This window comes from Pelecanus crispus, chromosome Z (genome assembly GCF_030463565.1).
Source record: "Pelecanus crispus isolate bPelCri1 chromosome Z, bPelCri1.pri, whole genome shotgun sequence".
Classification (NCBI taxonomy): Eukaryota; Metazoa; Chordata; class Aves; order Pelecaniformes; family Pelecanidae; genus Pelecanus; species Pelecanus crispus.
In genome coordinates, this window is record NC_134676.1 from 86668137 (window position 1) to 86695395 (window position 27259).

The following is a 27259-nucleotide window of genomic DNA, read 5'->3' on the forward strand; positions in this document are numbered from 1 at the left end:
GGGGGAGCCCTGGAGCTGCTCCGGGCGGCTCCGTGTGGCTCCGGTAGCGCCGGAGGAGCCTTGGAGCTGCTCGGGGCGGCTCCGTGTGGCTCCGGTAGCACCGGGGGGAGTCCTGGAGCTGCTCCGGTAGCGCCGGGGGGAGCCCTGGAGCTGCTCCGGGTGGCTCCGGTAGCGCCGGGGGGAGCCCTTGGAGCTGCTCCGGGTGGCTCCGTGTGGCTCCGGTAGCACCGGGGGGAGTCCTGGAGCTGCTCTGTGTGGCTCCGGTAGCGCCGGGGGGAGCCCTGGAGCTGCGCCGGGGGAGCCCTGGAGCTGCTCCGGGCGGCTCCGTGTGGCTCCGGTAGCGCCGGGGGGAGCCCTGGAGCTGCTCGGGGCGGCTCCGTGTGGCTCCGGTAGCGCCGGGGGGAGCCCTGGAGCTGCTCCAGGTGGCTCCGGTAGTACCGGGGGGAGCCCTGGAGCTGCTCCGGGTGGCTCCGGTAGCGCCGGGGGGAGTCCTGGAGCTGCTCCGGGTGGCTCCGTGTGGCTCCGGTAGCACCGGGGGGAGTCCTGGAGCTGCTCTGTGTGGCTCCGGTAGCGCCGGGGGCAGCCCTGGAGCTGCTCCGGGCGGCTCCGTGTGGCTCCGGTAGCGCCGGGGGAGCCCTGGAGCTGCTCCGGGCGGCTCCGTGTGGCTCCGGTAGCGCCGAGCGCAGCCCCCGGGCAGGAGCCGAGAGGGGCAGTGGGACCGCGGGGGTCCCGGCGCGCTGGGCAGAGCCAGCTGGGCGTGGCTTCGGCGTGGGCGGTGCGAAACCCAGCCAATGAGAGCGCCGCTAGCGCGAGGTGTTCAGAAAGACGCGCGGAGCGTTTGAATCGCCTCGGGGGGCGGGGCGGGCGGGGATTGGGGCGGAGCGAATGCAAATCGCAGTGCGCAGCAGGCCAATCAGGTTGCCGCGAGGAGGCGGTGAAGGGGCGGGGCGAGTGTCAGCCAGAGGGCGGGGCGTGTTGCTAAGAGACGCCGAGGGGGGCGTGGCCTCTCGAAAGGTGAGGGCGGGGCGCGCGGCTGGCGGGGGCTGCGGGGGCGGGCGGGGGCGGGGCTGGCGCGAGTCGGGGGCGTGGTTATGCTAATGAGGCATCTCCGTGCTCCGCGGGGGCCGCCGGCAGCTCCCGCCGCTGCGGCCCCCGGGGTCCGTCGGGGGGGCGGCTCCTCCCCGCCATCCCGGGCCGGGCTCCGCACGACGGCGGCGGAGCGGGAGAGCCGAGGGCACCCCGGCCCCGCCGGGCGCGGCAGAACCCGCCGGGCCGGCCCGAGGCAGCCGTAGTCACGCGGCGCCGGCTGGAGCGGGCGGTCCCGGACCGCGTCCCGGCGGCCCCGGAGCATCCCGGTGGGGGAGCCGCCGCCCGGGCGCCCCACGGCCCCCCCGGGCCTCCCGCTGGGACCGGCGGCGTTTCCCGCGGCTGCGGCGGGGCGCGGCGGCGTCTGGCGGGGTGGGGCGGGGCCAGAGGGGGACGCGGGAAGGGGCGTGGCGCACGCAAAGCAGGAGCGGCCGGCGCGGCGCGGAGGGGGCGTGGCGCGGAGGGGGCGTGGCGCGGCGGCGCCGCTGGGCGGGGCGTACGGTGGCGGGAGGGCTTCTGGATGTGAACTGAGGGCGTGGTTATGGTAATAAGGAGTGCTGCGCGAGGAGAACGGGCTGCTGGGAATCCCCGCTGCGGGGTTCTCCGCGCTGCGGCGGGGGTCGCGGGTGTCGGGGCGCGGGCGGACCGTGCGGGGGTGCGGGGAGCGGGGCTTGGAGCGGGGCGGTGCGGTCGGGGCCGTTGGCGGGGGAGCGTCCGTGACTTGTGTGCGGTGGGCGCGGGGTGTGTGTGGTGCTTGGGGGTGTGTTTGTCATCGCTTCTCGGCCTTTTGGCTAAGATCAAGTGTAGTATCTGTTCTTATCAGTTTAATATCTGATACGTCCTCGATGAGAGGACTTTATATTAAACGGATTTTTGGTATTGGGAGTTGGACCCGGAGCTTGCTCCCTCCGCTCCGCGCATCGTCCCGGTATTGCAGTGCCTCCGGGTACGGTGCACCCCCGCGGGGGACCTTGCACTGGTTAAAAACAGAGCGAAGCCGCCTGCGGGGTTTTACCGCGGTTCCTTCCATTTCTTTCCTGTCGCGACACGGCGCACCCCGCACTGCTCTCCTCCCCCCACGCTGCTGTCGCCACACGCACAGATCCAGGCCCCGCGGTCGCGCAGAGCTGAGCAGTGACCCCCCTTATTCATCCTCCTCCATCCTCCTCCATCCTCCTCCATCCTCCTCCATCCTCCTCCATCCTCCTCCATCCTCCTCCATCTCCATCTCCCTCCTCCACGCTGCCCCGGCCCATTCTCCCACCGCCCTCCTCCAACCCCCAGCACCGGGCGCAGGCTCCTCCGTGGCAAATCCAGCTTTAATAACCGACCCTCCGCACCCAAAAAGCGCCTCGACGACAGAGCGGGGAGCTCGAAGCGGGGGTGGCTGGTGCCACCCAACACCCAGCTCGCCGCCGCAGGGTCCTCGGGCGCCGCTGACTTCGTCACCGCAGGCAGTGGCAGGGCTAAGGGCGTCCCTGCTTTTTTTTTTTTGGTGCCGTGGGGTGCCTGGAAGCGCACCCCAATGCGCCTTGCCCGGATCTAGGCCCCCCACCACCACCACCCCGGTACCCCCCGGCGTCCTTCAAGACCGTACGGGGCTTCCACGGAAAATGGCTTCCGTCTCGGCGCTCCACTCGGGGTCGTTGCGCCGCAGCAGCAGGAAAGGGGCTTCCCTCCGCCGCTGGGCCAGCAGCCGGGCCGTCAGCAGGCACCAGAAGAACACATTCACCCAGGCCGACGCCTGTGGGGACAGCGGGGAGGTGATGGGGGGGTTGCAAGGTGCCACGGGCCTCCCCAAACTCCCCCCCCCCCCCAATTTCCACGCCTGGGAAGGGGCTCCCCCATGCCAAAGCAGCGATGCTGTCCCTGTGGCGGCCGTCGCGGCGATGCTGTCCATGCAGCAGCCGCAGCGACTGCATGCCTTCCAGCTACGGCTGCACCCCTATTTGCAACAGCCCCCCCCCCCCCCGCCGTGCACCGGCGCTGTCCCTCGCCCCATCCCAGGACAGACAGACAGATTCACCCTCCCTTCTCCCTTGCGGGAATGGCGGGGGGGCTTCAGCTTTTCGTTTCCATCCCCCCGCCACCTCCTCGCCCGCCGGCGGGGCCGTGCAGACCCCAGGGCGGGGCAGGGTGGGGTGGGGGGCTTCACTGTGCGCCCCGGCTCACCTGCGCGCTGTAGAGGTTGCTGTAAAAGCGGGTTGGGGTGTAGGATGCCCACGGCTTGCGCTCAGCCTCCTGGCAGCTACGGGGGGGACGGGGCAGAGCGGGCGTGAGGTTTGGGGAGAAACAGGGGGGCCCCTTCCCAGAGGAGGACCCCCGCCCCCCCTCTTTGCCCCCGGGGAAGGCTCATCGCTACCTGGACAGGCCCTCGGTCTGCATGATGGAGGCGCAGAAAGCATCCATCCCCACGCGGAGGATGCAGGCCGAGATGAGGAGGAAGAAGAGGATGACGAAGGCGACGACCAGGGCGATGCTGAGCCAAGTGCGGTCCCTGCGAGAGAAGGGGAAGCAGCATCAGCGGCGCGGGGGGCTTGGCAGGGCACCCCCAGCCCCTCCGCCCCCCCGCCCCGGCTCACCATTGGGACTCGTTGGTGCAGCAGCTGTAGATGCCGTAAAGGAGCGACGAGAAGCAATACAGGGCCACCACGATGGAGACGGCCGAGACAAAATCGCAGAGCGAGATGTGGCTGAAGGACTTGGGCACCAGCGCCGTCCCGTTCCAGCTCACCGTGCCGTAGAGGATGCACCAGCCTCCAAATTCTCCCTGCGACCCGGGGGGGGGCAGTTGCAGGGGTGGGGGGCTGTCTTTTGGTCACCTCCCGCCTCGGGCACCCATGGGGAGTCACGCTCAGCCCCAGCAGGACAAACCGGCGAGGTGAGGTGGAGCAGCAGCAGCAGCAGGAGGAGGAGGAGGAGGAGGAGGAGGAGAGCGTTGGAGGAGGAAGGAAGCTCAAACCGCGCCGGTTGACTCCTTGTGCTCACATGATGCGCCGGGGGGCTCAGGACGAGCAAGGGGGCTCAGCCACCCCCCTGCCACCCCCCCCCAGCACCCCACCTTGCTGCCTGCCTGTGTCCTGGCTCCCCACGGCACCGGGTGACCACAAACAGGGGGTGCAGGAGTTGGGGGGGGGGGGGGGGGTGTCTGGGGCAGACCCGGCTGAGGCAGCAGCGGGACAGAGCCCACCGGGGCGGCAGCGCAGACCCCCAGGGCAGCCCGGGGGATGTGGGGAGCCCCAAAACAAGGAGTGGGGTGAAGCCACTGTGCTCCCCCCCCTCCCAGCTTGCCCCCCCCCGCCCCAAGCAACGTGGCCGGCTCCCACCCGACCCCATCGCATTCCAGTACCTGTGCCACGGTGAGGGCCGAAGCGCAGACGATTCCGCAGAGGAAGGCGGCTCCGTGGAGGACCAGCTCCGCCAGCTGCAGGACGGACACCGCCATCTTCCGTCCCCCCCCCCCCCCCCCCCTTCCCGCTCAGCCCGGCCTCCTCCGCCCCACCCCGCCCGGCAGCACAGGGCCGGGCTCCTTGGCGGGCCCCATCGCGGTGAAACCATCGTGCCGCAGCCCTGGCGTCCTACCGCTGCCGACTCACCCTGCTCCAGCACCGCGTGCCGGCGTGGTTGGTGGCCACGCTTGCCCCTGTGGCTCCCACTCAGCCAGAACCGCTCCCGTCCCCAGCTTGCTCAGAGATGCCGGCATCCATCCTCCATCCATCCATCCATCCATCCATCCATCCTCCATTCATCATCCACCCATCCATCATCCACCATCCATCCCACACTCCAACTGTGACACGGGGACGTGCCGCGGTGGGAGCCACGTCCTTCGCCGGGAACGCCATCAACACCGACGGAAAGCGGAAATTTCCCCAAGATGTCCACGACCCACCAACCTACTCCATCCTCCTCCGCTCGGCAGCGGGAACCTCAGCTGCCATCTCCTCGGCTTTGCCCGCCACAGGATGGCCGCCGTCCATCTCCTGCCACGCCGTTGGCGGGGAACGCAGTGCCTCGCCGCCCCGCGGCAGCTAAAAACCCTTCCCCGCGCTCAGCAGCACGCACGTTTTTATTAACCGCCGGACGCGCGCTACAGCACCAGGCTGGCACCGGTGGATCCCCCGCACCCAAGCGCACGCCGGCCCGGCGTTGCCCTGGGCCGATGCCGAGGGGGCGAGCGCCCAGCACCCGCCTCAGAGGAGGAGATGGAGGGAATACTCAGCCCGCGGCCACCGCCGGGCCGGCCGGGTGGTGCGACCGATCATGGGCAACTTTTGGGCGTAACGGGAGACGTGGCCGGGTCCATGATGCTGAGGGAAGCTGGTCTGGAAGAGGCGGCCCTGGCAACGCCGGCCCGCTTGGCGACCCGCGATGAGGAAACTGAAACGCGGGGCACCGCGAGGAGCGAAACGGCATTTCTGGAAGACGTCGCGGGCGCCCGGGCGATGGCCAGGTTGACGAGGGGCTCCGCGGGGCCGAGCCAAGCTGGTCGGCCGGTGCAATGCCGGCCGGCCGGCCGGGGCTTCGCCCCGCGGGCTTTCCTCCTCCTGCGGGCTCACCGTAGCGTTGGCCGTCAGCTGCGGCATTTTGCGTGCCGCCCCCTCGCCCCCGAAAGCCGGCGGCTCCTTTCGGGCACCCTCGGGGGTACCGGGAGGCGGCAGGCCAGCCGGCGGCAGGCCCGTGCCGAAACGGGCGGCCAGGCTGTCGCCGAAAAAGTCGTAGAGCTCGCGGTACATGTCGTGCAGGGAAAGGGCGGGCAGCGCGGGCGCTGCCGCCGAGGGGGGTCCGCCGCCGCCGCCACCCCCCAGCTGTAGCAGGGGCCGGCCGAGGCCAAAACCCGCTTCGGCCGGGGGGTCTTGCTTGGGGCTGTGCCGCGGGGAGCCCTCCTGCCGCGGGCCGGCCCCAGATGCCGGGGCGGGAACCTGCTGCGCCTTCATTTTCAGCAAGCGCTCGACAGCCACCTGGTAAAGGGGGAGAAAACGGTGCTGGCAGTGGCGGGGGCCACGTCTGCCCCTCGCCCAAGGGGGACCCTCGGTGGGACGAGTCGCTCACCAGGATGGCGCCGTAGACTTTGTGCCCGTCGGCCTTGACCTGGGCGTTGGAGACGGAGTAGTCGTCCAGCACTGCCTGCAGGTTGGCCCAGTAGGTGGGAAGATGGGGGTAAAGCACCCGCTCCACCGCCTGCGGAGGGGACAGACGGACAGGCGGGCGGTCAGAAGCCCCGGCGGCGCGGCACGGCCCCCTCCCCGTGCAACCCTCACCTTCCAGCCGAGGGCGTGCAGGCCGACAACCGCGCCGTAGTGGGAGCAGAGCGGGCGCACGGGGTCGGCCAGCACCTTCTGGAGTGAGAGGAGGATTTGGTGGTAGAGGCCGCTCACCAAATCACCGTGGGTCCTGCGGGCGAGAGGGCGGACGCTCCAGTCCCTGCCGCGGCGGGCTCACGGCGCCGGAAACCCCCCCCGTGCACCCCGGGCGAGGGTCCGTCCCCACCAGAAGATGCGGCTGAGCAACATGGCAGCGTAATCGCGCAGGGTCCAGTGGTCGTTGAGGGGGTTGATGGAGGCGGCCAGCGGCTCCAGCGCGCAGTACATGACGCTGGCGATCAGGCTGCGGACGTAGGAGCCCAAGCAGAGGAAGGGATTTTGGATCAGGCTGCGAGCGATGTGCAAAAGCCGGTTTAGCTGCTCCAGGTCGTGGCTCACCGATTTCACCTGCCAGCACGGCACCCGGGGTTGGGTTCAGCAAGGAGCCGCTCCCCAGAGCCGGTTCGGAGACCCCCGCCACCCCGCCTCCCTCCTCCGCGTCCCGTTGCCCGCGCTCACCCCGCTGACCACGTAGACGAAGTAGGGCAGGAGAGCGGAGATCTTGGAGTTGGTCTGCAGGTCCTGCAGGGCCACCTGCGAGCGAGGATGCGAGCCACGGTGGGGTGTGGGGGGGGTGTCAGCCCCATTTGGGTGCTAGAGCGGGGTTGGGGGGGCTCCCCCTGCCCCACCCCACCTTCATCAGCTGCGGGTCGTCGCCCAGCACCGCCCGGGTGACGTGTTGGTAGTACTTGAGCAGATCGTCCGTCAGCGTAGAGACGGCGCTGGGCACTGTGGCGGGGCGGGGGGAACGTCACCCCAAAGTCCGGCCGCCGGCGTGGGGGAGAACAACGTTCCCCCCACGCCTTGCAAGCTGGCGTCACCTCCGCCACTCCTTACCGGCTCCCTGCGGCTCCAGGTTGCCTTTTCCATCCAGGTAGGAGACGTGCACTGCGAGAGAGCGCGGCGATGAGCGCCTTTGCCTGCGCCCTGCCCGCCACCGGGGTCAGGCAGGAGCGGGGTGCCGGGTGGGGGGCACGGCGGGCGAGCCCCTCACCTCGCACGGTGGTCTCAGCGCAGCCCTTGGGGATGTTGGTGGCCAGGGCCAGCTCCACCAAATTGACTTCCCGGTCCTCCTGGAAGTACAACTCGCCTTCCTTGATGGCCCGGAAGGGCAGCGCGTCCTGGGAGCCGTATCCACACACCGCCTGGGGGGACACCGTGGTGGCACCCCCCACACATCCCCCCAAGCCAGCACCCACCGTCCCCTTCATGGGACACACTGACCCATGGGGACCCATTTTCTGTGGTCAAAAAACGGGCAGAGGTGGCACTTTGGGCCACGGTTTAGTGGGCATGGGGGTGTTGGGTTGACATTGGACTGATGATCTTAGAGATCCTTTCCAACCTTAATGATTCCTAGTTTGACTTTCATTAAAAATTATCCAGTCACCAAGCCAGGGACCCACACACGATTAATTTAGATTGGATATTAGGAGAAATTTCTTCACGGAAAGAGTGGTCACATGTTGGAACAGGCTGCCCAGAGAGGTAGGGGAGTCCCCAGCCCTGGAGGGGTTCAAAAAATGGGCAGAGGTGGCACTTGGGGACATGGTTTAGTGGCCATGGGGGTGTTGGGTTGATGTTGGACCGATGATCTTAGAGATCTTTCCAACCCTAACGATTCCTGGTTTGACTTTCATTAAAAATAAGCCAGCCACCAAGCCAGGAAACATGAAATTAATTATTCCTCGCCCCTTAATTGGTTTGGTGGTGGCCTTGGCAGCGTTAGGCTAATGGTTGGCCTAGATGATCTTAAAGCTCTTTCCCAACCTAAACGATCCGACGATTCTACGACCCCCAACCCACAGCACTGACCCGTGCTGCTGCGCCCAGCGCTCGGGACACAGCCCCACCGGTGTCCCCAGCCCCACCGGTGTCCCCAGCCCCACCAGTGTCCCCAAGGCCCAGAATTGTCCCCTGCCCCACAAGTGTCCCCAGCCCCACCGGTGTCCCCAAGCCCCACAAGTGTCCCCAGCCCCACCGGTGTCCCCAAGGCCCAGAATTGTCCCCTGCCCCACAAGTGTCCCCAAGCCCCACCAGTGTCCCCAAGGCCCAGAATTGTCCCCAGCCCCACCGGTGTCCCCAAGCCCCACCAGTGTCCCCAGTCCCACCAGTGTCCCCAAGCCCCACAAGTGTCCCCAAGCCCCACAAGTGTCCCCAAGCCCCACAAGTGTCCCCAGCCCCACAGGTGTCCCCCAGCCCCACCGGTGTCCCCAAGCCCCACCAGTGTCCCCAAACCCCACCGGTGTCCCCAAGGCCCAGAATTGTCCCCTGCCCCACAAGTGTCCCCAAGCCCCACCAGTGTCCCCAAGGCCCAGAATTGTCCCCAGCCCCACCGGTGTCCCCAAGCCCCACCAGTGTCCCCAAGGCCCAGAATTGTCCCCAGCCCCACCGGTGTCCCCAAGCCCCACCAGTGTCCCCAGTCCCACCAGTGTCCCCAAGCCCCACTGGTGTCCCCAAACCCCACCGGTGTCCCCAAGGCCCAGAATTGTCCCCAGCCCCACCGGTGTCCCCCAGCCCCACAGGTGTCCCCAGCCCCACAGGTGTCCTCAAGGCCCCCCAGTGTCCCCAAGCCCCAGCGGTGTCCCCAGCCCCACGGGGGGGCCGGCAGCCGGGCCCCCCGGTCCTGCTCCCTGCGGGGAAGCAGCGGGGACCCCCCCAGGCCCCCCCCAGCCCCGGCTGCCATACCTACCTCGACGTTGCTCCAGCGCAGGGCCCGGTTGAAATCTTCCACGGTGAGTTTGCGTCGCCGCGTGTGTTTCATGAACTGGGAGCTGTTCTGCGGGGGGGGGCACCGTCACCGGGACCGGGACCGGGACCGGGAGCGGGAGCGGGAGCAGGCCCGAGAGCAGGCCCGCTGGCCCCGCCGGCCATTACCTGCGTGGCCTCCCGCAAGCGGTAGCAGACATCTTCGGCTAACAAGGCCGCCACCTCGTCGCTGAGCTCCAGCCCGGTGCTCTCCGCCATCAAGCGCACCGACTCCCGCGGCAGCTCCACGAAGCGCCGCTCCTCCCGCTCCGACATGGCGGCCCCCGCGCGCCCTGCCCGCCGCCCCGCCCCCCGAGGGCGGAGCATGCAAATAAGAGGGGCGGGGGCACGGCCGCGTGCCCAGCGGGGGCGTGGCGAATGCAAATAAGCGGCGAGGGGCGTGGCAGCGGCAGCGGTGGGCGGGGCGTGCGGTGACCGCAGGGCGGGGGGGGGGGGGAATTGAGGTGTTTTTATCTACAGCGTGAATTTCCGCAGGAAAAAGTTGTTTTTGCGTGTGCTGCGTGGGCTGTCACGGGGGGAGCGGCGTCCCGCCGGGGCCCTGGGTGCGGATTTGGGCCGGGGGGGGGAAAGGGGAAAATGGCGATCGCGGGGACACGGCGGGGGCCGCCAGGAAAGGGCGAGGGGGCGGGGCCTGCGGAGCTGGGCGGGGCTTGGGGAGCGCGGCGGGGCGGGGAGAGTGCGGGTAGAGGGCGTGGTTATGGTAATAAGGAGTGCTGCGCGAGGAGAACGGGCTGCTGGGAGTCCCCGCTGCGGGGGTCTCCGCGCTGCGGCGGGGGGTCGCGGGTGTCGGGGCGCGGGCGGACCGTGCGGGGGTGCGGGGAGCGGGGCTTGGAGCGGGGCGGTGCGGTCGGGGCCGTTGGCGGGGGAGCGTCCGTGACTTGTGTGCGGTGGGCGCGGGGTGTGTGCGGTGTTTGGGGGTGTGTTTGTCATCGCTTCTCGGCCTTTTGGCTAAGATCAAGTGTAGTATCTGTTCTTATCAGTTTAATATCTGATACGTCCTCGATGAGAGGACTTTATATTAAACGGATTTTTGGTATTGGGAGTTGGACCCGGAGCTTGCTCCCTCCGCTCCGCGCATCGTCCCGGTATTGCAGTGCCTCCGGGTACGGTGCACCCCCGCGGGGGACCTCTCTAACCGGTCAAAGACAGAGCGGAGCTGTGGCGGAGCTGCAGGGGCGGGGCAGCCCCGTCCCCTCGCATTTCCCCGCGCCGGTGCCTCCGCACAGCGACCCTGGGCCCGGCCCCGGGGGTGCCCGGCTGCTTCAGCTCCCCGTGCCCTCGCACCGCAGCCCGGGGCCGCAGCAACAGCCGCGCTGCGCGGGGGTAAACCCGAAAGCGGCTGGGCGCTGGAGCGCGGAGGCCGCTGAACCGGCTCCGCTTGGCAAGTCGGAAAACTCGCTTCTGGGCAAGGGAGGGCACGCGTTGGAACCGGCTGCCCCGAGAGCCAGGGGAGCCCCCAGCCCCGGGGGGTCACAAACAGGCAGGGGCGGCGCTGGGGGCATGGGTCAGGCCAGCCCACCCTTGGCTGGTTCAGTGCGCGCTTGGTAGCGCAGCTTAATGGTTGGACTGGGTGATCTTAAAGGGCTTTCCCAACCTCAACGATTCCGGGAGTCTAAGTCCCGTTGGCGCCCGGTCACGAGCGCTGCTCCCAGGGCTCGGTTTTGGGGCCGGCCCTGTTGAAGATCCTCATCAACCACCTGGATGAGGGGATTGAGCGCGCCCTCAAGTTCGCAGGTGACGCCACGCTGGGCGGGAGCGTCGATGTGCTGGAGGGTGGCATGGCCCTGCAGCGGGACCGGGATGGGCCGGGGCGATGGCCGAGGCCAACGAGGCCAAGCACCGGGTCCTGCGCTTGGGTCGCAACAACCCCGTGCAACGCTGCAGGCTTGGGGAAAAGCAGCTGGGAAGGTGCCCGGCGGCAAAGGAGCTGGGGGTGTTGGTCAAAAGCTGAACATGAGCCAGCAGCGTGCCCAGGTGGCCAACAGCATCCTGGCTTGTGTCAGGGGTAGTGTGGCCAGCAGGAGCAGGGCAGGGATAGTGCCCCTGTGCTCGGCGCACCTGGAATGCTGTGTCCAGTTTTGGGCCCCTCAGCACAAGGAGAACATTGGGGTGCTGGGGCGTGTCCAGAGAAGGGCAGCGGAGCTGGGGAAGGGTCTGGAGCACAGGGCTGGTGGGGAGCGGCTGAGGGAGCTGGGGGTGTTCAGCCTGGAGAAGAGGAGGCTGAGGGGAGACCTGATCGCTCTGCAGCTCCTGGCAGGAGGGGGCAGGGAGGGGAGTCGGGCTCTGCTCCCAAGGAACAGCGATAGGACGAGAGGGAATGGCCTCAAGCTGCGCCAGGGGAGGTTTAAGTTGGATATTAGGAAAAATTTATTCATGGAAAGGGTGGTCAAGCATTGGACCAGGCTGCCCAGAGAGGTGGGGGAGTCCCCAGCCCTGGAGGGGTCAAAAACGGGCAGAGGTGGCACTTGGGGACATGGTTTGGTGGGCGTGGGGGTGTTGGGTTGACGTTGGACCGATGATCTTAGAGGCCCTTTCCAACCTTAATGACTCCTAGTTTGACTTTCATCAACAAATAATCCAACCACCAAGCCAGGGACGCACCCACAGCTAATTTAGATTGGATATTAGGAAAAATTTATTCATGGAAAGAGCGGTCACGCATTGGACCAGGCTGCCCAGAGAGGTGGGGGAGTCCCCAGCCCTGGAGGGGTCAAAAACAGGCAGAGGTGGCACTTTGGGACATGGTTTAGTGGCCATGGGGGTGTTGGGGTGGCGCTGGACTGGTGATCTTAGAGCTCCTTTCCAACCTTAGTGATTCCTAGTTTGACTTTCATTAAAAAATAATGCAGCCACCAAGCCAGGAAACATGACATTAATTATTATTCTACCCTCAATTGGTTGAGTGGTGGACTTGGTAGCGTTAGGTTAATGGTTGGACTGGATGATCTTAAAGATCTTTTCCAACCTAAACAATTTGATGATTTTCATGATTCCATGGCTATTTGGGCCTGGGGTTTCCTTGTTCTTTATTGGCTCCTTTGGCTCCAGGCAGGCCATTCCTTCTCTTATGTTCAAGGCTACAGCTTCTGCTGAGGGTTGTGGCTATTTGTCGAACATATCTAAAAGTACACACGTTCCTTTTCCCCGTTAAGCAAAGGTGGGCTGTCCACCTTGGTAAAGACTGGTGATTAATGCATCTCTGACAGGAATTGTGGGGGTCTGACCCCAGCTGGATGCCAAGCACCCACCAAAGCCGCTCTGTCGCTCCCCTTCTCAACTGGCCAGGGGAGAGAAAAAAATAGAACGTGGGTCGAGGTAAGGACAGGGAGAGATCACACGGAAATTACCGTCACGGGCAAAACAGACTCGACTTGGGGGTTAAATCAGTTTAATTTATTGCCAATCAAAACTGAGTAGGAGAGAGAGGAGTGAGAACATGTGCAGGGTAATGAGAAGTAAACCCAAATCTTAAAGCATTCCCCCCATCCCTCCCTTCTTGCCGGGATCAACTTCACTCCCAATTTTCTCTCCCTCCTCCCCGTGAGCGCCGCAGGGGGACGGGAATGGGGGTTGGGGTCAGTTCATCACACAGCGTCTCTGCCGCTCCTTCCTCCTCCGGGCAGGACTCCTCACCCTCCTCCCCTGCTCCAGCGTAGGCTCCTCTCCATGGGGTCACAATTCCAGCCGGGAGCCTGCTCCAAGGTGGGCTCCTCTCCACGGGGTCACAATTCCAGCCAGGAGCCTGCTCCGGCACGGGCTCCTCTCCATGGGGTCACAATTCCAGCCGGGAGCCTGCTCCAAGGTGGGCTCCTCTCCATGGGGTCACAATTCCAGCCAGGAGCCTGCTCCAGCACGGGCTCCTCTCCATGGGGTCACAATTCCAGCCAGGAGCCTGCTCCGGCACGGGCTCCTCTCCACGGGGTCACAATTCCAGCCGGGAGCCTGCTCCAGCACGGGCTCCTCTCCACGGGGTCACAATTCCAGCCAGGAGCCTGCTCCAGCACGGGCTCCTCTCCACGGGGTCACAATTCCAGCCAGGAGCCTGCTCCAAGGTGGGCTCCTCTCCACGGGGTCACAATTCCAGCCGGGAGCCTGCTCCAAGGTGGGCTCCTCTCCACGGGGTCACAATTCCAGCCGGGAGCCTGCTCCGGCACGGGCTCCTCTCCATGGGGTCACAATTCCAGCCGGGAGCCTGCTCCGGCACGGGCTCCTCTCCACGGGGTCACAATTCCAGCCGGGAGCCTGCTCCGGCACAGGCTCCTCTCCACGGGGTCACAATTCCAGCCGGGAGCCTGCTCCGGCACGGGCTCCTCTCCACGGGGTCACAATTCCAGCCGGGAGCCTGCTCCAAGGTGGGCTCCTCTCCATGGGGTCACAATTCCAGCCAGGAGCCTGCTCCGGCACGGGCTCCTCTCCACGGGGTCACAATTCCAGCCGGGAGCCTGCTCCAAGGTGGGCTCCTCTCCATGGGGTCACAATTCCAGCCAGGAGCCTGCTCCAAGGTGGGCTCCTCTCCACGGGGTCACAATTCCAGCCAGGAGCCTGCTCCGGCACGGGCTCCTCTCCATGGGGTCACAATTCCAGCCGGGAGCCTGCTCCGGCACGGGCTCCTCTCCATGGGGTCACAATTCCAGCCGGGAGCCTGCTCCGGCACGGGCTCCTCTCCATGGGGTCACAATTCCAGCCGGGAGCCTGCTCCGGCACGGGCTCCTCTCCATGGGGTCACAATTCCAGCCGGGAGCCTGCTCCATCGTGGGCTCCTCTCCACGGGGTCACAATTCCAGCCGGGAGCCTGCTCCAGCGTGGGCTCCTCTCCACGGGGTCACAATTCCAGCCGGGAGCCTGCTCCGGCACGGGCTCCTCTCCACGGGGTCACAATTCCAGCCAGGAGCCTGCTCCAGCGTGGGCTCCTCTCCACGGGGTCACAATTCCAGCCAGGAGCCTGCTCCGGCACGGGCTCCTCTCCATGGGGTCACAATTCCAGCCAGGAGCCTGCTCCAGCGTGGGCTCCTCTCCACGGGGTCACAATTCCAGCCGGGAGCCTGCTCCGGCACGGGCTCCTCTCCATGGGGTCACAATTCCAGCCGGGAGCCTGCTCCAAGGTGGGCTCCTCTCCACGGGGTCACAATTCCAGCCAGGAGCCTGCTCCAAGGTGGGCTCCTCTCCACGGGGTCACAATTCCAGCCGGGAGCCTGCTCCGGCACGGGCTCCTCTCCACGGGGTCACAATTCCAGCCGGGAGCCTGCTCCGGCACAGGCTCCTCTCCACGGGGTCACAATTCCAGCCGGGAGCCTGCTCCGGCACGGGCTCCTCTCCATGGGGTCACAATTCCAGCCGGGAGCCTGCTCCAAGGTGGGCTCCTCTCCACGGGGTCACAATTCCAGCCAGGAGCCTGCTCCGGCACGGGCTCCTCTCCACGGGGTCACAATTCCAGCCGGGAGCCTGCTCCAAGGTGGGCTCCTCTCCATGGGGTCACAATTCCAGCCAGGAGCCTGCTCCAAGGTGGGCTCCTCTCCATGGGGTCACAATTCCAGCCAGGAGCCTGCTCCGGCACGGGCTCCTCTCCATGGGGTCACAATTCCAGCCGGGAGCCTGCTCCAAGGTGGGCTCCTCTCCATGGGGTCACAATTCCAGCCGGGAGCCTGCTCCGGCACGGGCTCCTCTCCATGGGGTCACAATTCCAGCCAGGAGCCTGCTCCAAGGTGGGCTCCTCTCCATGGGGTCACAATTCCAGCCGGGAGCCTGCTCCGGCACGGGCTCCTCTCCATGGGGTCACAATTCCAGCCGGGAGCCTGCTCCAAGGTGGGCTCCTCTCCATGGGGTCACAATTCCAGCCGGGAGCCTGCTCCAGCATGGGCTCCTCTCCACGGGGTCACAATTCCAGCCGGGAGCCTGCTCCAAGGTGGGGTCCTCTCCACGGGGTCACACGGAGTCTCCCGTTCCTCTCACATATCCTCACTCCAGCTGCAGTTTGTGCCCCGGTTGGAGTTTTTTCCCCCCACTTCTTAAATACGTTATCCCCGAGGCGCTACCGCCGTCGCTGATGGGCTCGGCCTTGGCGTTGCGTCTTGGAACCGGCTGGCGTTGGCTCTGTCGGACACGGGGGAAGCTTCTAGCAGCTTCTCACAGAAGCCGCCCCGCTACCAAAACCTTGCCACGCAAACCCAATAGAAGAACTGAGATGTACCGCGGCATGAGGACGGAGCCCCTGCGTCCCCAGGTCCTGTCACACCCGATTTGAGAACCAGCATTCGACAGAAGCTTCCGTCGCCCTTCGGTGGGGTCCGGCCCCTGCCTTGGGTAGGTAGATGGAATCGTCAATTTATGAACATCCAATCAAAGCAATTACAATACTAAGATCTAATTACAGTCCGACTCTGACTTCCAAATGCGCGTACAATGTCCACAGATGGGAGCGGCGCTTGGTTCGATAGGCGACGAGCCACCTTCTCCTGCCGGGAGCCAGAGTCCAAGGTCCTCCAACAGTTCTGTCCTGGTTCCGGCTGGGATAGAGCTAATTTTCTTCCCAGTAGCAGGCACAGTGCTGTGGTTTGGATTTAGTAGGAGAATAACGCTGATCACACGCTGATGGTTTAGTTGTTGCTCAGCGCTGCTTATGCCAGGCAAGGACTTTGCAGCTTCCCCTGCTCTGCCAGGGGCACAAGGAGCTGGGAGGGGGCACAGCCAGGAGAGTTGATCCCAACTGCCCCAAGGGCCATTCCATACCATATGGCGTCATGGGCAGTATGGAAACTGGGGGGGTTGGCCGGGGAGCAGCGATCGCTGCTCGGGGACGGGCTGGGCATCGCTCGGCGGGTGGGGAGCAATTGCATTGGGCATCACTTGCGTTGGATATTATTATTACTATTAGCATTATTATACTGTTACTATTAGCATTACTATTTTACTTTATTTCAATGATTAAACTGTTCTTATCTCAGCCCAGGAGTGTTTCTCACTCTCGCTGCTCCGATTCTCTCCCCCATCCCATCGGGGCAGGGGCAGCGAGCGATGGCTGCGTGGTGCTGAGCTGCTGCTGGGGCTGAACCACGACAAGTTCGTAGCTGCCCTCGTGCCATTTTCCTCACGCACCAAGCGGGAATCCCATAAATTTTATGGCGTTAGCGTTGGTCTTGTCTCTGCTCTTTTAGCTGTTGACATTTCTTAACTTTTTCCGCAGCTGCAGCCCGCACGAGATGTTGCTTTACTGTCATATCTCGCCGTGACGTCAACCACCCCCCCCCCCGGTCTTCCCTCACCAACACCAGGCCTGGGTTATACGACTCATTCCGAGCATCCCTCAGCAGCGGTTCTTGGAATAGAGTCACAGAACCATCGAATCGTTTAGGTTGGAAAAGACCTTTAAGATCACCCAGTCCAACCGTTAACCTAACGTTACCAAGTCCACCACTAAACCAGTTAAGGGTAGAGCAGCAATTTCATGTTTCCTGGCTTGGTGGCTGTATTATTTATAGTGAAAGCAAAAAACTGGGAATCACTAAGGTTGGAAAGGATCTCCAAGATCCTAGATCCTAAGATCTCTAAGATCACCAGTCCAATCACCCCAACACCCCCACGCCCACCAAACCATGTCCCCCAGTACCACCTCTGCCCGTTTCTGACCCCTCCAGGGCTGGGGACTCCCCCACCGCTTGGGCAGCCTGTTCCAACCCTTGCCCACCCTTTCCATGCACAAATTCCTCCCAGTATCCAACCTGAACCCCCCGGCGCAGCTGGAGCCCACCTGGGCGTGGCTCAGGCGTGGGCGGGGCGAAAGCCGGCCAATGAGAGCGCCGCTACCGTGGCGTATGCAAAGCGAGGCGCGCGGAGCATTCGAATCGCCTCGGGGTGGGGTGTGGGCGGGGATTGGGGCGGAGCGATGCAAATTGCAGTGAGCGACAGGCCAATCAGAGTGCACCGGGGAAACGGAGACGGGGTGGGGCGTATGGGGCCTGGGGGCGGGGCAGGCGGAGCTGGGCGGGGTTGGGGGAGCGCGGCGGGGCGGGAGGAGTGCGGCGTAGGGGCGTGGTTATGGTAATAAGGAGTGCTGCGCGAGGAGAACGGGCTGCTGGGAGTCCCCGCTGCGGGGGTCTCCGCGCTGCGGCGGGGGTCGCGGGTGTCGGGGCGCGGGCGGGCCGTGCGGGGGTGCGGGGAGCGGGGCTTGGAGCGGGGCGGTGCGGTCGGGGCCGTTGGCGGGGGAGCGTCCGTGACTTGTGTGCGGTGGGCGCGGGGTGTGTGTGGTGCTTGGGGGTGTGTTTGTCATCGCTTCTCGGCCTTTTGGCTAAGATCAAGTGTAGTATCTGTTCTTATCAGTTTAATATCTGATACGTCCTCGATGAGAGGACTTTATATTAAACGGATTTTTGGTATTGGGAGTTGGACCCGGAGCTTGCTCCCTCCGCTCCGCGCATCGTCCCGGTATTGCAGTGCCTCCGGGTACGGTGCACCCCCGCGGGGGACCTTGCACTGGTCAAAGACAGCGCGGCACTTGTCTCTCGTTCCGGGGTTGCGGTGGGGCCTGGGCTCCCGGCTCTCCCGGGGACAAACCCCCAGCCCCGCCCCGCCCCCGAGGCGTCCCCGGAGCCGCGACAGCGCCTTCGCTGTGGGGGAAGGAGAAGGAACAACCCCAGACGGTGGCAGCTGAGACTTCCGCAGGCCTCACCTCTTTCATGTACGAAATGACACGCCACCGCCGCAGGCGTTTCCGCAAGGCCAGCAATGCGCAGTTACGCTTAATTCCCTATCCCCTGTCTCTGCAATGCGCCCCCAGCGCCCCCGGCGGGCAGAGCCGGGCTCTCTTCGCGCATGAGCCGACATGGCAGCGCCTGCGCGTCCGTCTGTCCGTCCGGGCGGCGAGAGCCAGCTCCGGCAGCGACGAGCGTGCCGGCAGAGCCCTCGGAGAGACGGGAGCTCCATTTTGGGGTCGTTTTTTGAGTTTGAGTCATTTTTATATCCTTGGGGACCGACGCGGAGGTTCCTCACCTTTGTATCCTGAGCGCGCGCAGGGCAGCAATGGCCAAGACTGTTCGCTGTTTTTTAACTTTCCCAGCTCGTTTCCCCGGCCCGGGGCACCGGTAGCGCTGCTCTTGGATTCCACCGTCTGGGGTTGTTCCTTCTCCTTCGCCCCACAGCGAAGGCGCTGTCGCGGCTCCGGGGACGCCTCGGGGGCGGGGCGGGGCTGGGGGTTTGTCCCCGGGAGAGCCGGGAGCCCAGGCCCCACCGCAACCCCGGAACGAGAGACAAGTGCCGCGCTGTCTTTGACCGGTTAGAGGGGTCCCCCGCGGGGGTGCACCGTACCCGGAGGCACTGCAATACCGGGACGATGCGCGGAGCGGAGGGAGCAAGCTCCGGGTCCAACTCCCAATACCAAAAATCCGTTTAATATAAAGTCCTCTCATCGAGGACGTATCAGATATTAAACTGATAAGAACAGATACTACACTTGATCTTAGCCAAAAGGCCGAGAAGCGATGACAAACACACCCCCAAGCACCGCACACACCCCGCGCCCACCGCACACAAGTCACGGACGCTCCCCCGCCAACGGCCCCGACCGCACCGCCCCGCTCCAAGCCCCGCTCCCCGCACCCCCGCACGGCCCGCCCGCGCTCCGACACCCGCGACCCCCGCCGCAGCGCGGAGACCCCCGCAGCGGAGACTCCCAGCAGCCCGTTCTCCTCGCGCAGCACTCCTTATTACCATAACCACGCCCTCAGTTCACATCCAGAAGCCCTCCCGCCACCGTACGCCCCGCCCAGCGGCGCCGCCGCGCCACGCCCCCTCCGCGCCACGCCCCCTCCGCGCCGCGCTGGCCGCTCCTGCTTTGCGTGCGCCACGCCCCTTCCCGCGTCCCCCTCTGGCCCCGCCCCACCCCGCCAGACGCCGCCGCGCCCCGCCGCAGCCGCGGGAAACGCCGCCGGTCCCAGCGGGAGGCCCGGGGGGGCCGTGGGGCGCCCGGGCGGCGGCTCCCCCACCGGGATGCTCCGGGGCCGCCGGGACGCGGTCCGGGACCGCCCGCTCCAGCCGGCGCCGCGTGACTACGGCTGCCCCGGGCCGGCCCGGCGGGTTCTGCCGCGCCCGGCGGGGCCGGGGTGCCCTCGGCTCTCCCACTCCGCCGCCGTCGTGCGGAGCCCGGCCCGGGATGGCGGGGAGGAGCCGCCCCCCCCGACGGACCCCGGGGGCCGCAGCGGCGGGAGCTGCCGGCGGCCCCCGCGGAGCACGGAGATGCCTCATTAGCATAACCACGCCCCCGACTTGCGCCAGCCCCGCCCCCGCCCGCCCCCGCCAGCCGCGCGCCCCGCCCTCACCTTTCGAGAGGCCACGCCCCCCTCGGCGTCTCTTAGCAACACGCCCCGCCCTCTGGCTGACACTCGCCCCGCCCCTTCACCGCCTCCTCGCGGCAACCTGATTGGCCTGCTGCGCACTGCGATTTGCATTCGCTCCGCCCCAATCCCCGCCCGCCCCGCCCCCCGAGGCGATTCAAACGCTCCGCGCGTCTTTCTGAACACCTCGCGCTAGCGGCGCTCTCATTGGCTGGGTTTCGCACCGCCCACGCCGAAGCCACGCCCAGCTGGCTCTGCCCAGCGCGCCGGGACCCCCCGCGGTCCCACTGCCCCTCTCGGCTCCTGCCCGGGGGCTGCGCTCGGCGCTACCGGAGCCACACGGAGCCGCCCGGAGCAGCTCCAGGGCTCCCCCCGGCGCTACCGGAGCCGCCCGGAGCAGCTCCAGGGCTCCCCCCGGCGCTACCGGAGCCACCCGGAGCAGCTCCAGGGCTCCCCCCGGCGCTACCGGAGCCACCCGGAGCAGCTCCAGGGCTCCTCCCGGCGCTACCGGAGCCACCTGGAGCAGCTCCAGGACTCCCCCCGGCGCTACCGGAGCCGCCCCGAGCAGCTCCAGGGCTGCCCCCGGCGCTACCGGAGCCACACAGAGCAGCTCCAGGGCTCCCCCCGGTGCTACGGGAGCCACACGGAGCCGCCCGGAGCAGCTCCAGGGCTCCCCCCGGCGCTACCGGAGCCGCCCCGAGCAGCTCCAGGGCTCCCCCCGGCGCTACCGGAGCCGCCCGGAGCAGCTCCAGGGCTCCCCCCGGCGCTACCGGAGCAGCTCCAAGGGTCTCCCAGGACTGAAACGCTAGAGTTACCGGAGCCCCACGAAGCCTTCGCTCTGTTTTTAACCAGTGCAAGGTCCCCCGCGGGGGTGCACCGTACCCGGAGGCACTGCAATACCGGGACGATGCGCGGAGCGGAGGGAGCAAGCTCCGGGTCCAACTCCCAATACCAAAAATCCGTTTAATATAAAGTCCTCTCATCGAGGACGTATCAGATATTAAACTGATAAGAACAGATACTACACTTGATCTTAGCCAAAAGGCCGAGAAGCGATGACAAACACACCCCCAAACACCGCACACACCCCGCGCCCACCGCACACAAGTCACGGACGCTCCCCCGCCAACGGCCCCGACCGCACCGCCCCGCTCCAAGCCCCGCTCCCCGCACCCCCGCACGGCCCGCCCGCGCCCCGACACCCGCGACCCCCGCCGCAGCGCGGAGACCCCCGCAGCGGGGACTCCCAGCAGCCCGTTCTCCTCGCGCAGCACTCCTTATTACCATAACCACGCCCCTACGCCGCACTCCTCCCGCCCCGCCGCGCTCCCCAAGCCCCGCCCAGCTCCGCAGGCCCCGCCCCCAGGCCCCATACGCCCCACCCCGTCTACCGTTTCCCCGGTGCACTCTGATTGGCCTGTCGCTCACTGCAATTTGCATCGCTCCGCCCCAATCCCCGCCCACACCCCACCCCGAGGCGATTCGAATGCTCCGCGCGCCTCGCTTTGCATACGCCACGGTAGCGGCGCTCTCATTGGCCGACTTTCGCCCCGCCCACGCCTGAGCCACGCCCAGGTGGGCTCCAGCTGCGCCGGGGGGTTCAGGTTGGATACTGGGAGGAATTTGTGCATGGAAAGGGTGGGCAAGGGTTGGAACAGGCTGCCCAAGCGGTGGGGGAGTCCCCAGCCCTGGAGGGGTCAGAAACGGGCAGAGGTGGTACTGGGGGACATGGTTTGGTGGGCGTGGGGGTGTTGGGGTGATTGGACTGGTGATCTTAGAGATCTTAGGATCTAGGATCTTGGAGATCCTTTCCAACCTTAGTGATTCCCAGTTTTTTGCTTTCACTATAAATAATACAGCCACCAAGCCAGGAAACATGAAATTGCTGCTCTACCCTTAACTGGTTTAGTGGTGGACTTGGTAACGTTAGGTTAACGGTTGGACTGGGTGATCTTAAAGGTCTTTTCCAACCTAAACGATTCGATGGTTCTGTGACTCTATTCCAAGAACCGCTGCTGAGGGATGCTCGGAATGAGTCGTATAACCCAGGCCTGGTGTTGGTGAGGGAAGACCGGGGGGGGGGGTGGTTGACGTCACGGCGAGATATGACAGTAAAGCAACATCTCGTGCGGGCTGCAGCTGCGGAAAAAGTTAAGAAATGTCAACAGCTAAAAGAGCAGAGACAAGACCAACGCTAACGCCATAAAATTTATGGGATTCCCGCTTGGTGCGTGAGGAAAATGGCACGAGGGCAGCTACGAACTTGTCGTGGTTCAGCCCCAGCAGCAGCTCAGCACCACGCAGCCATCGCTCGCTGCCCCTGCCCCGATGGGATGGGGGAGAGAATCGGAGCAGCGAGAGTGAGAAACACTCCTGGGCTGAGATAAGAACAGTTTAATCATTGAAATAAAGTAAAATAGTAATGCTAATAGTAACAGTATAATAATGCTAATAGTAATAATAATATCCAACGCAAGTGATGCCCAATGCAATTGCTCCCCACCCGCCGAGCGATGCCCAGCCCGTCCCCGAGCAGCGATCGCTGCTCCCCGGCCAACCCCCCCAGTTTCCATACTGCCCATGACGCCATATGGTATGGAATGGCCCTTGGGGCAGTTGGGATCAACTCTCCTGGCTGTGCCCCCTCCCAGCTCCTTGTGCCCCTGGCAGAGCAGGGGAAGCTGCAAAGTCCTTGCCTGGCATAAGCAGCGCTGAGCAACAACTAAACCATCAGCGTGTGATCAGCGTTATTCTCCTACTAAATCCAAACCACAGCACTGTGCCTGCTACTGGGAAGAAAATTAGCTCTATCCCAGCCGGAACCAGGACAGAACTGTTGGAGGACCTTGGACTCTGGCTCCCGGCAGGAGAAGGTGGCTCGTCGCCTATCGAACCGAGCGCCGCTCCCATCTGCGGACATTGTACGCGCATTTGGAAGTCGCGGCTCCGGGGACGCCTCGGGTGCGGGGCGGGGCTGGGGTTTTGTCCCCGGGAGAGCCGGGAGCCCAGGCCCCACCGCAACCCCGGAACGAGAGACAAGTGCCGCGCTGTCTTTGACCGGTTAGAGAGGTCCCCCGCGGGGGTGCACCGTACCCGGAGGCACTGCAATACCGGGACGATGCGCGGAGCGGAGGGAGCAAGCTCCGGGTCCAACTCCCAATACCAAAAATCCGTTTAATATAAAGTCCTCTCATCGAGGACGTATCAGATATTAAACTGATAAGAACAGATACTACACTTGATCTTAGCCAAAAGGCCGAGAAGCGATGACAAACACACCCCCAAGCACCGCACACACCCCGCGCCCACCGCACACAAGTCACGGACGCTCCCCCGCCAACGGCCCCGACCGCACCGCCCCGCTCCAAGCCCCGCTCCCCGCACCCCCGCACGGCCCGCCCGCGCCCCGACACCCGCGACCCCCGCCGCAGCGCGGAGACCCCCGCAGCGGGGACTCCCAGCAGCCCGTTCTCCTCGCGCAGCACTCCTTATTACCATAACCACGCCCTCTACCCGCACTCTCCCCGCCCCGCCGCGCTCCCCAAGCCCCGCCCAGCTCCGCAGGCCCCGCCCCCTCGCCCTTTCCTGGCGGCCCCCGCCGTGTCCCCGCGATCGCCATTTTCCCCTTTCCCCCCCCCGGCCCAAATCCGCACCCAGGGCCCCGGCGGGACGCCGCTCCCCCCGCGACAGCCCACGCAGGACACGGCTGCAAAACCAACTTTTTACTGCAGAAACTCACGCTGTAGATAAAAACACCTCCGCATCCCCACCCTCCCGCGGATCCGGGCTCCCCCCCTGCCCCAGGCGTCGCCGCACCGCAACGGGCAAAAAACTCCGCAAAAAATGGAAAAAGTCCCGAAAAAGCGGCCCGGGGGGAGGCGGGGTAGGGAGCAGGCGCAGCAGCACCCGCGCCTCCCGCCGCGTGCCAGCCACCCGGGCACTGGCCTCGAAGCGCAGCAGGGGCTCCGGCGGCCACCCGGCTTCGTCCTGCTGCGCGATGGCTTCCGACACCTTCCGCTCCAGCTCCAGCTCGGCGCCGTCCGGCAAATCGTCGCCATCCGGCACGTCGTCGCCGTCCCCGTGGCGCAGCCGCCGGCGTAGGCGGCGGCGGCCCGTCCACACCCGGTGCCAAACAGCGCAGCTCCAGTTCGCCGTCTCCTCCGGGCCGTTCGTCCGCGGCCTCTTCCCGCCTGGCAGCGCCGCGCCGTTTGTTGCCTCAGGCGGGCGACGCTTGGAGCCCACTGCTGCCTCCTCCGCAGCCGGTGCCGCGGGCAGCTCCTCCGACAACGCTGAATCCTCCGGGAACTCGGATTCCTCGCCGGAAGCTTGCGGCGGTTTCCCCACCGCGCAGCTGCATTTGAGGACGTCCCTCAACACGAAGGCAATGGCGGCGCAGACCTCCCGGAACCAGGGGCCGCGACCACCGGGCTCCCGGCAAAGCTGTTGGGAGCCGCTGGCGTCATCCAAGGGAATGGAGATGAGGAAAGTGCCGGCGTTCGCCGCTCCTGGCTCCACCGCGCCCGGCCGGAAGAGCCGCGTCAGCCCCCAGACCCGGCCTTTGCTGGATTTACGGCAGTATTGCAGGCTACGGCAGTATTTGGCGGCGTCGCGGCAGCAACGCCCGAAACGCGCCGCCGTTTTCTCGTTGACGTTGGCTGCCACGTTGTGGCTCAGCTCGAAGGGATCCTGCAGGTTGAGGGGTCCTAACTTCAACCCCTCGCCGGCTTCGGGGGGCGGCAACGGTAGCGCCTGGCCCTCCCGCAATGAGATCACCCGCCCTGGGAAGTCGAAATCGCCGAAAACGTGGAAGAAATCGGCCAGCAGCGAACCTGCGGGGAGCGAGTGGTGAGGGCAGCGCCAGGACGGTGGGAATTCCCCAGACGCCCCGCCCGGCACTCACAGGAGCTCTCAGTGTTGGTGCTGGGCTCCAGCGCTGCCGCGTCCCGGGGAAAACTGCAGTCCCATCCAGCCACGACGGTGCGGTCCTCATCCCCTGGAGCAGAGCGGCACTGAGATGAGCGCCGGGGCGACGCGGAAAAGGGGACGGACAGATGGACAGCCGGAGGGAGGGAGCCTACCTGCTAAGTCCCGCAGCTGGGCAACGGTGGGCAGCACGGGGGGAGCGCGCGTCTGCAGGAAAAACAGCACCAGCAGTGTCAGGGCGTAGTTGTTGAGGAGGGGTCCGCCCCCAGCGGGGTTTCCTGAAGGGGGGGAAAATGGCGTCAGAGCCGCGCCACGCCCGCCGAGGAGCCGGGCAGGACCCCGCTGCCGCCTGCCCTCACCCGCCAGGCCCTGCTGCTTGGCCCAAAGCCGCACGGCGTAGACCAATGGCCGGACGCGTTCGTCCGCCTCGGCGCAAAGCTGCAGGAACCGCGTGTTGAGGAGCGCCAGCCTGCGGGGACGGAGGCATCACGGGATGAGGACGTGTTTCCGGAGAGGAAAAATCCCGCTCCGGTAACCGCACCGCGGTCCCGCAGCCCACCGGACCTGTTGTCGATGGAGATGTCACCCGCCAAGCCCGATTGCTTGTGGCAAAATTTAACGACGGGGCGACGGGCGGTGGGGACGGCCCGGACGCGGCGAACGCCCGGCACGCAGCGGCGCAACACGGCAGCCACCAGCTCCAGCACCTCTGGTGCCGACGTGGCCGCTAAATCGATGTCGCTGAGGATGGAATCCTCCGCACCGGAGCCGGATCCGTTCCCGGCAGCCTCTCGCGTTGATGCTTGGAGGGATTTGGTGGGTTCCAGGTCCAGGAGCAGATCCAGATCGCAACCGCGGGTGTCGAAGCCGTTGACGGAGGAACCGAAGGGCATGACAGCGCAGCCTGGGCGGGGAGAGACGGAATCGCGTGGGCGAGGGATGCGGTGGCCGCGTCACGCATTCGCACGAGGAACGTGGCGGCTGCGTCACGTGCTTGCACGAGGAACATGGGGAGGAGACTCACCGGGGAAGAACTCGGTGAAGACCTCCTGGAAGAGCGCGACCAGGAGGTGCCGCACGCGCCGCTCGTCCTCGCTCAGCGCCAGCAGCCCCACCAGCTGCGTCATCTGGGCATCCACCTGCAGGCACCAGTGGAGGTGGGGTGCATCCCCCACACCCCCCCCGGCACCCATGGGAGAGCCCTGCACCCCCAGAAGATCCCCCGGGGTCACCCGTGGTCCCCAGCGTGGTCCCTTACTGCTGGGAGAGCCCTGGGATACCCCTCCAAAGCCCTGGGAGGGCCCCAGGACCCCTCCCCAAACACCCAGAGGAGCGCTGGAACCCGCCCAAAACCCCAGGAGAGCCCCAGGACTCCTCCCCAAAACCCCAGGAGAGCCCCAGGACTCCTCCCCAAAACCCCAGGACCCCTCCAAAGCCCCAGGACCCCCCTCAGACCCCCGGGAGAGCCCCAGGATCACTCCCCAAACCCCTGGACCCCCTCAAAGACCCAGGAGAGCCCCGGGACCCCTCCCCAACCCCCCAGGACCCCCTCCCAAACCCCTGGGAGAGCCCCAGGACCCCTCCTCAAACCCCAGGACCCCCCAAAGCCCCAGGACCCCTCCCCAACCCCCCAGGACCCCCTCCCAAACCCCTGGGAGAGCCCCAGGATCCCTCCTCAAACCCCCAGGAGAGCCCCGGGACCCCTCCCCAAACCCCTGAGACTCTCTCCAAACCCCTGAGACCCCCCCCCCCAAACCCTTGGAAGAGCCCCAGGATCCCTCCTTAAACCCCTGGGATCCCCCCAAAGCCCTAGGACCCCCCCCCAAACCCCCAGAACACCCCGGGGGGGGGGAGCTCCTGCACCCCTACTCACATCCGGAGCCTGGCAAAGCTCCTGCTCCAGCTGCCCCGGGCCTCGGGACTCCCGGCAGGGGCTGTGCCCCGGCCCGTAGGCAAAAACCTTCTGCTCCCGGGGGCGGACGCGGAGCCGGTGCCCGGCCAGGCTGTGCTGGGGCTCTGCCAATGCCCGCTCCCGGCCCGCAGCGTCCTGCAGCTCCACGATGGCGTAGGCGCCCTGAGGGTGCAGGGAGGGAAAGCCCCGTCAGCCCCGGCTCGGTGGCCCCAGCCCGGTTCCCCGGCTCGTCCCCACCTTTTCCTTGTCCATCACAACTGCCGCCACGTCCCCAAAAGCCCCGAAATATTCGGTGAGCTCCGCGCCCGAGGTGCCGCGGGCGAAGCCGCTGACGAAGAGGCTCCGTTGCTCCTGGGCCCGGCGCTCGGCCCGCAAACTCCGCAGCCGCTGGTGCTTCTTCCCCCGCAGATGCTCCGCCAGGCTGGGCCCTGCACGGGGAAGGCAGCGCCGTTAAGCCGGTGCCCCGGAGCCCATCCCCGCTACCGCAGCCCCCGTACTCACGGTTGGCCGCGGAGATCTGGCACAAGCGGCAGCGGAAACCGCCCCGAGGTAGAGGCTCCACGTCGGGGTCCGACACCGGGTCGGGGACCAGGCTGGAGTTCAGCTCCGTGCTCGGGTCGGGGTCGGGGACCGGGCCGGGGCCGGGGCCGGGGCCGGGGCCGGGGCCGGGGCCGGGACCCTCGTCCGTGGCTGGGCCGGGATCGGGATCGGGATCAGGGCCCGCGTCCATGGCCAGTACCGGTACCGATCCCCTCCCTCCCCGCACCACCAGCGTCCTCCCGCTCCCGTTTTCCCCAGGGGAACTTCCGCCGGAAGTGGCCCGTCCTGTCTCTCGTCCCCCGAGGAGCATCCGCCGGAAGTACCCCTCCGCCCCCTAGGTACCC

The 27259-nt window shown here is 66.3% G+C and overlaps 3 protein-coding genes and 6 non-coding genes across 9 annotated transcripts; 3 read left to right on the plus strand and 6 right to left on the minus strand.

Moving 5' to 3' along the window:
* The first annotated feature begins 1857 nt into the window (after positions 1-1857).
* On the plus strand, positions 1858-2048 carry LOC142596774 (U2 spliceosomal RNA). Its single transcript, XR_012831896.1, has one exon. It is a non-coding gene; the product is annotated as a U2 spliceosomal RNA (small nuclear RNA).
* A 623-nt stretch (positions 2049-2671) lies between these two features.
* TMEM179B (transmembrane protein 179B) lies at positions 2672-4531 on the minus strand. Its single transcript, XM_075727137.1, has 5 exons — positions 4436-4531; positions 3669-3856; positions 3449-3583; positions 3259-3334; positions 2672-2830 (listed from the first exon to the last, which is right to left on the minus strand). The coding sequence occupies exons 1-5, from the start codon at positions 4529-4531 to the stop codon at positions 2672-2674; spliced, it is 654 nt and encodes a 217-aa protein (XP_075583252.1).
* A 748-nt stretch (positions 4532-5279) lies between these two features.
* TAF6L (TATA-box binding protein associated factor 6 like) lies at positions 5280-9473 on the minus strand. The gene is made up of 10 exons (XM_075726913.1): positions 9327-9473; positions 9142-9228; positions 7444-7594; positions 7287-7337; positions 7084-7178; positions 6909-6983; positions 6577-6797; positions 6348-6480; positions 6139-6267; positions 5280-6047 (listed from the first exon to the last, which is right to left on the minus strand). The coding sequence occupies exons 1-10, from the start codon at positions 9471-9473 to the stop codon at positions 5280-5282; spliced, it is 1857 nt and encodes a 618-aa protein (XP_075583028.1).
* Positions 9474-10146: 673 nt separating this feature from the next.
* Positions 10147-10337, plus strand: LOC142596775 (U2 spliceosomal RNA). The gene has a single exon (XR_012831897.1). It is a non-coding gene; the product is annotated as a U2 spliceosomal RNA (small nuclear RNA).
* Positions 10338-17479: 7142 nt separating this feature from the next.
* LOC142596776 (U2 spliceosomal RNA) lies at positions 17480-17670 on the plus strand. The gene has a single exon (XR_012831898.1). It is a non-coding gene; the product is annotated as a U2 spliceosomal RNA (small nuclear RNA).
* An 829-nt stretch (positions 17671-18499) lies between these two features.
* LOC142596758 (U2 spliceosomal RNA) lies at positions 18500-18690 on the minus strand. The gene has a single exon (XR_012831880.1). It is a non-coding gene; the product is annotated as a U2 spliceosomal RNA (small nuclear RNA).
* Positions 18691-20406: 1716 nt separating this feature from the next.
* Positions 20407-20597, minus strand: LOC142596759 (U2 spliceosomal RNA). Its single transcript, XR_012831881.1, has one exon. It is a non-coding gene; the product is annotated as a U2 spliceosomal RNA (small nuclear RNA).
* Positions 20598-21633: 1036 nt separating this feature from the next.
* Positions 21634-27105, minus strand: TUT1 (terminal uridylyl transferase 1, U6 snRNA-specific). Its single transcript, XM_075727138.1, has 10 exons — positions 26877-27105; positions 26613-26803; positions 26337-26537; positions 25488-25602; positions 25028-25367; positions 24823-24932; positions 24619-24741; positions 24441-24533; positions 23280-24369; positions 21634-21679 (listed from the first exon to the last, which is right to left on the minus strand). The coding sequence occupies exons 1-10, from the start codon at positions 27103-27105 to the stop codon at positions 21634-21636; spliced, it is 2538 nt and encodes an 845-aa protein (XP_075583253.1).
* LOC142596760 (U2 spliceosomal RNA) lies at positions 22618-22808 on the minus strand. The gene has a single exon (XR_012831882.1). It is a non-coding gene; the product is annotated as a U2 spliceosomal RNA (small nuclear RNA).
* Positions 27106-27259: the final 154 nt, after the last annotated feature.

What these genes read in the sequence shown, in the direction of transcription:
- TMEM179B (XM_075727137.1), bottom strand. Translation starts at nt 4,531, where the DNA reads ATGGCGGTGTCCGTCCTGCAGCTGGCGGAGCTGGTCCTCCACGGAGCC. An exon ending in CGGCCCTCACCGTGGCACAG is followed by an intron (nt 3,857 to 4,435) that starts GTACTGGAATGC and finishes CCCGGGTCGCAG; the next exon opens with GGAGAATTTGGAGGCTGGTG. An exon ending in CAGACCGAGGGCCTGTCCAG is followed by an intron (nt 3,335 to 3,448) that starts GTAGCGATGAGC and finishes TCCCCCCCGTAG; the next exon opens with CTGCCAGGAGGCTGAGCGCA.
- TAF6L (XM_075726913.1), bottom strand. Translation starts at nt 9,473, where the DNA reads ATGTCGGAGCGGGAGGAGCGGCGCTTCGTGGAGCTGCCGCGGGAGTCG. An exon ending in TGCGCTGGAGCAACGTCGAG is followed by an intron (nt 7,595 to 9,141) that starts GTAGGTATGGCA and finishes GTGTCCCCCCAG; the next exon opens with GCGGTGTGTGGATACGGCTC. An exon ending in CGCTGAGACCACCGTGCGAG is followed by an intron (nt 7,338 to 7,443) that starts GTGAGGGGCTCG and finishes GCTCTCTCGCAG; the next exon opens with TGCACGTCTCCTACCTGGAT.
- TUT1 (XM_075727138.1), bottom strand. Translation starts at nt 27,105, where the DNA reads ATGGACGCGGGCCCTGATCCCGATCCCGATCCCGGCCCAGCCACGGAC. An exon ending in CCAGATCTCCGCGGCCAACC is followed by an intron (nt 26,804 to 26,876) that starts GTGAGTACGGGG and finishes TTCCCCGTGCAG; the next exon opens with GGCCCAGCCTGGCGGAGCAT. An exon ending in AGCTTTGCCAGGCTCCGGAT is followed by an intron (nt 25,603 to 26,336) that starts GTGAGTAGGGGT and finishes TGGTGCCTGCAG; the next exon opens with GTGGATGCCCAGATGACGCA.